Source organism: Didymella exigua (assembly GCF_010094145.1).
Source record: "Didymella exigua CBS 183.55 unplaced genomic scaffold M421scaffold_39, whole genome shotgun sequence".
Lineage (NCBI taxonomy): Eukaryota > Fungi > Ascomycota > Dothideomycetes > Pleosporales > Didymellaceae > Didymella > Didymella exigua.
The window spans coordinates 2,736-11,898 of NW_022984813.1; the positions used below are offsets into that span (position 1 = coordinate 2,736).

General features: G+C 48.9%; 3 protein-coding genes across 3 annotated transcripts; 1 reads left to right on the forward strand and 2 right to left on the reverse strand.

Moving 5' to 3' along the window:
- Positions 1-1,014: 1,014 nt before the first annotated feature.
- On the reverse strand, positions 1,015-3,401 carry M421DRAFT_8818 (purine and uridine phosphorylase; the record flags this gene model as incomplete). Its single annotated transcript, XM_033597638.1, has 3 exons — positions 1,015-2,299; positions 2,359-2,449; positions 2,507-3,401. 3 exons carry the CDS (start codon positions 3,399-3,401, stop codon positions 1,015-1,017), a joined length of 2,271 nt encoding a protein of 756 aa, XP_033444586.1.
- A 729-nt stretch (positions 3,402-4,130) lies between these two features.
- On the reverse strand, positions 4,131-4,754 carry M421DRAFT_402410 (uncharacterized protein). Its single transcript, XM_033590237.1, has one exon. It carries the CDS (start codon positions 4,648-4,650, stop codon positions 4,474-4,476), a length of 177 nt encoding a protein of 58 aa, XP_033444587.1. The 5' UTR covers positions 4,651-4,754; the 3' UTR covers positions 4,131-4,473.
- A 387-nt stretch (positions 4,755-5,141) lies between these two features.
- M421DRAFT_424759 (uncharacterized protein) lies at positions 5,142-5,956 on the forward strand. The gene has a single exon (XM_033593863.1). It carries the CDS (start codon positions 5,438-5,440, stop codon positions 5,807-5,809), a length of 372 nt encoding a protein of 123 aa, XP_033444588.1. The 5' UTR covers positions 5,142-5,437; the 3' UTR covers positions 5,810-5,956.
- The last annotated feature ends 3,207 nt before the right edge of the window (positions 5,957-9,163 follow it).

Consider the following 9,163-nt stretch of genomic DNA (forward strand, 5'->3'; position numbering starts at 1 on the left):
GAGTGCGTTGCCGTACTTTCCACCCTGCGCGTTGACGTCGGCGCCCTTGTCTAGCAGCAGCGTCGCGATCTCTTTGTGGCCTCCAGCTGACGCCGCGTAGAGTGCGTTGCCGTACTGCCCACGCTGCGCGTTGACGTTGGCGCCCTTGTCTAGCAGGACTCCATTCACCCCTGAAATCCCCTGCTCTGCTGCTATAAGTAACGGGGACTTATTGTCTTTATCCTTGCTGTTAATCATGGTGGAGTCTGCGGCAAGTAACAACCTTGCGGACATCTCACAGCCATTCCTGCAAGCCCACCACAGTAAAGTCCTATCTTTTGAATCTTTTGAATCTTTTGAATCTTTTGAATCTTTTGAATCTTTTGAATCAATCGTAAACCTCCTAGATTTGAGTAAAACCGTAAGAACCCCGTCGTGCCCAAGCTCTGCTGCACCTAGAAGAAATCCTTTTGACTTCGAGTACACAAAGTCGCGCCTTGCAGCGCGCTGATCCGACTTGTGCTGGGACTGTTGTTCACTCACTGCTGCAACAGGGCTACTCTCATCTTTTCGCACACCAATTGATTCTAAACACACTTTAAGAGCCTGTTCGCTGCTTGTAGCAGCTGCGGCGAAAAGTGGACAGCCGTAGCGCTCAGCCTCAACATCCAAACAGCGGCTAGCTGAACCAAGGACTCTGATCAGCTTCGCCATGTTTAGCTCCGCAAGTAGATACAGCACACTAACATGTGCTGTGTGTCTGCGTATCTCATGCTTCTCTAACAGGTTGTTGAGCTTGACCCATTGAGGAAGCGGAAAGCTGTCAAGAAAGTCCACCTGGGAGATGCCTCCGCCTTCTGCTGCGTCTGCGTGATACAGCACATTACGTACAGCATACTCTAGAAAGGGGTACGTTTGCGTCGCTAACTTGCGTAGGCCTGCTGCTGGTTGCGAGGAGGCTTTTGGAAGAATTTCAGGAATTCTTAAGGGCGTGGCAATGTTAATGCTGATGTAGTTAAAGCAGCATTGTTTCAGTTAGTCATGACTTTGACCCTGAAAGTTGTTTTCATACTCTGGCCAGATCTTTCCAAGGCCGTTCTCCTTGAGTAGGAAGTCTCTCACTGACTCGTGTATAAATTGGACTTTCTGCTCCATAGACACAGTGGCTTCTGCAAGACCTTTAGACGAATTAAGGATGAATCGCTTAACTACGTCTTTGGTGATCTCCTCTGGATTCCATTCTACCACTTCTTCAGGATGAACGCCTGATAGGATCGCATGATACAGCTGCTCTGGGCTGAGTGGCTGCTTTGCAAAAAGTATCCACTGGATACACAAGACTAGTTCAGCTTTTTTATGTGTGTCTCGTGTCAAGATATCGCGGAACAGCTCGTGCAAGTCGCTAGGGATCTCTCGTAGTTTTCGCCGGAGCGTGTGGACATACCCGCAGTCTAACTCTTTGTTCAACATGCCAACTACAAGAACAACCCATATAAAGATTCCTGACGCCTTCTCCTGTAGCTCAGCTCGAATTTGCTGTGCGGCCTTGCTCTTACCAATCTTTAGCTCAGTCTCGACGTAGTTGGTGATGTCTTGCGAGTGTCCCTCTTGTCCCTCTAACACTAGCTCCAAGCCGTTGCGGATTGTGATGTACGGGTAGTGCCGGCTTGAGAAACAGACCTGGAAGCAGATGCCGTTTGATACAGATAGATCGCCCATGTGCTCAAAGAACTGGATCATGTCCCGAACCTGCCCTTCTTCACACTCGTCAAGCGCATCGATGAAGCATACGACAGGCGAGTCTCCTAAGCTCCGTATGGCTTGCTCTAGCAGCGTCTTCAGCGCCTCGATGTTCCACCAGTGGTCCGCGCTAAAGTTCAATAAGGATATACCAAGCGAACCAAAGACGGTTTGAAGCGCCGGCCGCCGCTCAAGAAGCTGCAGCAGCAGCGACCGGTATGTCCCAGTTGTAGACTTCTCTATATCCTCGCCGCGCGCGTTGAAGAAGAAGGAGAGCATGATGTGGTCTTTCATAGTCTTGCGAGCATTGACCAGCGCATACTTCATCAACGTTGACTTGCCTGTCCCAGCTTTGCCCTTGATCCATAGGAAGCCGTGATGCTCACTTACCTTGCTCGAATCAAGCCAGCTGAGGTACTGCTCACTCTTCAGGAGCCATCGGCACGTCCTGGCGTGGGCATTCTTAATTGTCATCTGGCGCGCATCAATTTGCTCAAATTTAAGAGAATCTAACAGACTCTTCCTTTGTTCATTGTTCAGCAGCATTCTTGAAGGTTCCTGTAAGTGGATAGCTTGTTGCCTGTTATGATTAGCAGAGCTTCAGTGGTGAAGTGTCACTTAGGGACATGAATGACCTACTCTGCAAAACCACTCTCTAAGCTACTAGAAACGCCAGTTTTTCTGCGCTTGTTGTAAGCTTGATTAGGAGATGATGGTGAGGAGCAACGTTCTATCGCCATATCAGCTCGAAAGCACCCTTGCCAGCAAGGTGGTTGATTGAACTAACTGTTCCCGCGGGGCATGGCTTCCTCCGCACGGCTTGTGTTCATCACGTCTGCTGCCGGTATCGCCGACAACAGCTCCTTCGCATATGCTGCTGCCGTCCCTGCCGCGTACGCCTGCCACTTGTAGTTCTTGTGTGTGTCGGCGTAGTCGGAGATGCCGCGAATGACAAGGCACGGGAAGCTGTTCATCAGCCCCGCTGCCTCCATCTCAAAGCACAACACCCCGCCGAGCTCCGCGCTGACTCTGTCCCTCTCAGCAGCATCCTTCATCACCTGGTTGCCAGATACGATCGTGCCGTAGTGTACCGTCACCTCTGCTCCGCTCTTGCGTTTTGGTCGTGACTCTCGAGACTCGCTGCTACACTGGTCGCACGTGTCACTGTGTTTGTGGCTGTAGGCTGCCTTGAACAGAAGATCGGGCCCTGCGTTGCGGCGCTGGAAGGTAGAGATGCACTCAAGTGATGATAGGTGGTCCAGCAGTGTGCTCTTCCTCACCATTGCATTTGCTTGTACAGTGCCTACAGCGCTGAGCAATATTTGAGGTGGTGAGTTTAGCGATCCAAACCGCTCAAGCCCGTTTGGCGTTTTTCTCCCAAAGTCGTACTGAACCACTCCGCTGAAGCTCTCCTGCGGCTGGCTCACCACCACGTCTCCAAGTCGGATGTCTGCATTTGCGCTGGGGACGCCTCTGCCAATGCCTACCATCAGGCCGAATCGGATGCCCTTAAATGCTGCCTGCATCTGTGTCGCCACAGCTGCCGCTGAGTTGGTTCCAATGCGGCCTGCTGGTAGGCAGCCAATCACAACGTTGTGGCCCGCAACCGATCCCAAGCAGTATACGTTTTGATCGTTATTGCTAAGTTTGTGGGCAGCATCTTCGTATTCTTCGTCAAGCATCGTCCGGGCCGCTGCCCGCTCGAGAGGCAGCGCGCACACCCATCCTACGGTGTAGTCTTCGCGGCGTGGCTGGCGTGGCTGGCGTTGCATTCGGGGCGCTTACGACAAGAGGGGAATGGACAGAGAGGACAAAAGGATGAGTGACTATCGTGAGTCGATGCATGCGGGAAGAAAGGAGTGATCAGAGTCTGGCAGCAGCAGCACTGTCGACAGGTGCTGTCGCTAAGCCTCAGCCTTGCGGCCGACGCTGCAGTCTGTCGCCTACATGTCGGCATGATGGACAGTTAGTGGTGCGGCTGGTCCTGTCGGGGCAGCCGTAAGCGCTAGCTGGCAGTGGGGCGGAGTTATCACCCCTCACGGGCGAGCGCGCAAAGGGGGCATTGTCGGCTTATTAGCCTGGTAGCAGTGTCCCGCCTCAGCCTAATCGACGTGCCTTAGCGGACTGAGCTGCGTTGTGCTGCGCTGCGCTGCGTGGCTTGCGCGTTGGTCGTGCACTGGGAGTCGTGAGCAGCCGGAAGCCAGCAGTCGTGCGCTGCAAGTCGTATGCTGCGAGCTGTGTGCCGTGAGCCATTGTTTTGTCCACTTTTCGCGATATCTTTTCTTTAGACAGATTTGACCTTACTCAGGCCACTCCCAGCATTTGCATGGTTTGCTTTAGTTGTGTCTATCGCTAGGTTCTGTACTCTGCTAGACTGATCCATCTCCCATCAGCGCAGCGGTCCGCAATAATTGCTCCGCACTTGCAGGAACATTGGAAACAAATACCAAAAGCACAGCAGCGTACCTAGCAGACATTGCCATTATGTTAAGGCTCGACACCTTTAGGAAGAGCAATAACTACAAGAAATGACAAAATAATAATGCACACTAAAACAACTACTAGCTAAACATTCCTTGACAACTTGTGCGACATAATAGCTAACAGTGCAATGATGAAGACAGCTGTTAACGCTGCAGTTGTCACACAACTGATAACCTCAGCTATCAGTATCGTGTTCTGGTACGTCCACCGCTGCTGACTAGCGACCAATCCAAGACCTTCGCTGTTGCTCTGAGCCTTTCGCGACAACCTCTAGTAGCAAAAGGCCCGCAAGTACTTGTGGAGCCAGCGCTGGAACGGGTCAGTCCGCGACTGTGTCCCTAGGTCCACCCTAAGCAGCCTAGTCTTGTGCGCTTCGTACAAACTAAGGTCGTCATGTAGGCTAGCCTGTTGCTCGTTGTCAAGAAGCAAAAAGGTCTCTATGGTCATGACGTTGTTAATGGCAGCGAGTGCTTCGTCTGTGTGGGTAGCGCCTGTTAGCGCGAGGACTCAGAGTAGAGCTACCAGCACACAATGTATTGTTTGAAGTTGCTGAATGTTCGGACACGTGCAATGGGCAGCTTCTACAGCACAACACGCCGCCAAGCACAACGCTTACTAGCAGATTGCATGCAGCATAAGCAACTGCGAGTGCCTTGCTAGCTGGGTCTATCTTAATGGTATGTGGTCGCAGGACAGCAGAACAGGCACAGGGAGAGCAGAGGGACAAGTGGCATAGAGGCCGTTCGCAAGCGAAGGTGCCAAAAATAGTTCTGTGTAGAAGCTTCTCAAAGGTCAGATACTGTTGCGGTACGAGTCGCTCCTATAGGCCTTGATCTTCACTCCTGTTAACTACCTTCGACTAGCACGCCTCAGAGCATGTATATATGGTCGCCTTCTAGCTAGCAAGCAACTCAGCGCAGCTTTCCATCAATATACAGCGGCTACGTCTGCCGCAACAAGTTTCTTTGTGCTCTATCATTCTCTGACCTGTCCAGTCCGACTAATTCTAAAGCATTTCTAAACTTGCAGGCGTTGGCCTGACAGAGTGGACGGGTTACCTGTCACTGCTTAAGTCTAGACTGCCTAATTCAGTCAGGAGACTGCTTAATTCGGTCAGAAGACTGCTTATAGGAGGGTGCAGGCCTGCCTGATTCTGTTCGGCGGATATGTTGTTAAGGACAGTTGATTGTGTCCGCAGGGCCTGAAGTGCAAGCACGAGATCGGGCGTTCGAGAATGCTGCAAGAGTGCTTGCAGGGTCTGTGGGCTGTGAACGCCAGCGCTGGACACCGCACCGACCCCAGCCTCATTGCGTACCACTGTCAAGTTGAACACTGGCTGGGACGTGTCCGTACTAAATATGGCGCGACTGCCTTTGCCGGCGTAATTATCCTCAATGGTAACTTGGGGTTGTGTTGTATCTGCAATTCGTTGCGCCAGTGCGATGCTATCGAGGCTGGCCTCCACGCTCTACAATGCCCAAACACGCTAGACGTCAGGATTAGGCTTAAGGAAAAAGACAAGCTGCTACCCAAATTGATTGAATGGGTTTTTCAGGACGCCCAGTATGTGCGATGGCAGAACAGCGAAGACGTATCCCTTCTCTAGATCAAGGTTGGCGCAGGCAAAGGAAAGACGATGATGTCCATAGGCCTTATTAAGTATCTTGAGCAGCCCTCCTGTCCTCATGAGCAGCCTCCCTTAATAGCGTACTTCTTCTGCCAGAACACCAACTACGAGCTTAACACCATCGAGGGTATTATAAAAGGGCTAATCCTGTGCCTGGTAAACTAGAGGAAGGAGCTATACAAACCTTTGCGTCGCCAATAGGACAATAACAACAGGTGGTTTTAAGAAAATCTTACCTTGTGGCAAGCGCTCTAGAGCATTCTTCTAGAAATGCTGCACCACTGCAAGAGTTAAAGAATATATGTGGTTATTGACGCTCTTGATGAATGTTAGAACCAGGACATGGCCGCATTCTTGCAGCTTATTGTAACGTACCTCACGGGCGAGTGGCCGGCCCGGGCGAGTGACCGGATTTTGCCAAGACCACACCAAACTTCATACAACCTGTGATGTCTCAACACAAAAAGGCTTAAAGTGTCTTAAAGGAACTAGATATATAGCTTGCTATTTAGGCTCTTAAACAAGACATAACTCTTACTATTCTCTGCGCTGTAACAATCTATAAGGTGTTAGAAAGAACGCTAAGACAATAACATGCTAGAACACTCTTATAACGCAATTGTAAGGTTAACTTAATAAAGCTAACAAGCACTAAAGAGGAGGTAATTGTGTAGCATGTTCTAAAGCTAGACGAGTGAGGATACCTACCCTGGCTTACTAATGTGTAGGATATGGCTAACTCTCTACTTACTAAGCGCCACCAGCCTCCTGTGGGCAAGAACTAGGCTAGCACGTTTGTTAAGCGTCGCCCAGAGCTCACAGTCAAGTTTAATTAAAAGTACAACTACAAGAGAGCCCTCTGCAAGGATCCTGAGGTAATCTAGGGCTAGTTCTACCTAGTAGAGAATACTAAAGCTAAGTATAGTATCCTAGACAAAGACACCTATAATTTTAATAAGTCTAGGTTTATAATAAGTATTATATTAACAGGAGCTATTGTTACAGGCTTAGAGCGTTGTAGAAGACTAAATACAGTACAGCAGGGCGACCAAGAGTAGACTAGCATTATCTAGGGTATCAACCCTAACCAGGTCGCAGAGCTTCAAGCTGCCAATGAGGCCGCCACACGCCGTAAATCACACAAGAGGAAGCGGATCTAGAGGGAGGGGACTCTTACTGTTAGTAAAGGAGTGCGCTTAACTACCCTAAAGGAGTTTAAAGCCTATAGTGATAGGAAGAAGGCAAGCAAGAAGAGGTGCGTTGAACCAGGCACTCAGTCTTTACAACGCTGTAGCAGGTGTAGTAAGGCAGGGCACAACGCGCGAACGTGCATAAAAGATGCGCAAGATACTGTAGATTAGTGCTGTATACTGTAAGTTACAGTAACTTGCAGTAACTTGCTGTAATATGCAAGAGAAGTTGAAGTTTGGTGTGGTCTTGGCAAAATCCGGTCACTCGCCCGGGCCGGCCACTCGCCCGTGAGGTACGTTACAGACAGGATTCAGCTCAAAAGTCAAGTGGCTGTTGACAAGCCGGCCGTTCCATAGTGCTGGACGTGAGCTGCTTAGTGCATCTAACCAGGTGATGGTTAGCTTAGAGCTGAACTCAAGCCATGTTTCTGAAGCAGTCAAGAGCTATATTGCTAAAAAGGTGTTTTAGCTTAATTATTGTTATTGCTATAGATCAGCTCTATGTAAGCAGCTTGAGGCCGAGCTTACTGAGAAGGCCAAGGATACCTACCTTTGGGTTAGCTTAGTGTGCAAGAGGCTTGATGGCGTTAATCAAGCCAACGTCTTAACAACAATTAAAGAGCTTCCACCTAGACTAACGCTGTTCTATTGTTAGATACTTGAAAAGCTCTGTGAAGGAGAGCCAGCTGTCGTTAAAAGGTCTATGCGACTTCTTAAGGTGATGCTGACAGCTTATTGCCCTCTTAGAGAGGAAGAAGTGAGCAGTGTAATGGGTTTGCCCTAGGAAGATGCAGAGATTAATCTGCTAATTAACAGGTGCGCTTCCTTTGTTAGGAAGAAAGGAGTAAGCATTAAGTCTGTCCACTAGTCAGCACGAGACTATCTAGCCCAGGAGATGCAAACTACTCTAAGCTTATACGTGAGTTGGGAGCGTAGAGAAATTGCGCTAAGCTGTCTACACTACCTCTCTCAGCAGCTCAAGGTCAACCCAGTAAGCTTACCCTAACTCGATTCTAGAAGAGGATCAATAAGGAGGCTTCCAGAGATGGCGGGACAGGGACTGCTGGACAAGGCAGATTATGCAGCCACATTCTGGGCACAACATCTCGCAGACAGTACGCCAAACGCGCTAGTAACAAATACCCTTGGAGATCAGGGCAAGTTTGTTACGTTCCTGCGTGCTAAGCTGCTGGAGTGGTTCAAATGCCTAAGTTTGCTAGACTAGCTACTGCGTGGGATTAAAGCATTAAAGACTTTAGCAGACGCAAGCAATGTAAGTACCCTTAACAATAACAATCTTCCTTAGAAGCATGACTAAGCTATCTAAAGCCTGACTTTTCCTTACTAGCCCTTGCACATAATGCTATCTATTTCTTATTACAACACTACTACACTATTGCAACATAGCTATTGTAGATCTACAGCTTTGCAATAGTCTTTAGTCCCTGAACAACTGTAGTAAGGGCAGCAAATCTAGACAAGATACCTAGGTGGCTGAAAGCCCTCCTATAAGTAGAAGCAACATAGACATCTCTTGTGAAAACACTAGAAGGTTACTTAAACTTAGTTATAGCTGTAGCCTTCTTGCTGGACAGCAAGCATATTGCGTTAGGCTCTTAGGATAATAATGTTAAGCTGTAGGACATCTACAAAGTGTTAAGACCTTTAAAATTTATTAGGAACACTCTTAACAGCTAACGTAGATTATTACTAAGCTAGCTATATCACTAAACTAGCCATATTCTCTTAGCACAACTAACACAAATTACTACAACTATAACTAACGTACCCCACGGGCGAGCGAGCCAACGGGCGAGCGAGCCACTTTTGCCAAGCCCCTACCAAAGTACCCTTTCTATACCAATGTCTCAACAACAACCTATTATTAACACGTCTTAAGAAGCTTAGGTACAGCTTGCGCTTTAAGCTCTTAAACAAGACGCAAATCTCTCCCAGCAACGCGCTGCAGCTATCTATAAAGTGCCTTGAAGCACGCTAAGCTATCAACACACTGGACAACCTTCACAAGGTGATACTATGCCTAACTCACAAGGATTAGATATTAATAAGGAGAGGGTAATTGTTAAGCATATACTTGAGCTAGACGCGCAAGGATTTGGCCCCTGGCTTGCAGATGTAGCTG

What these genes read in the sequence shown, in the direction of transcription:
- M421DRAFT_402410 (XM_033590237.1), bottom strand. Translation starts at nt 4,650, where the DNA reads ATGACCATAGAGACCTTTTTGCTTCTTGACAACGAGCAACAGGCTAGC.
- M421DRAFT_424759 (XM_033593863.1), top strand. Translation starts at nt 5,438, where the DNA reads ATGCTGCAAGAGTGCTTGCAGGGTCTGTGGGCTGTGAACGCCAGCGCT.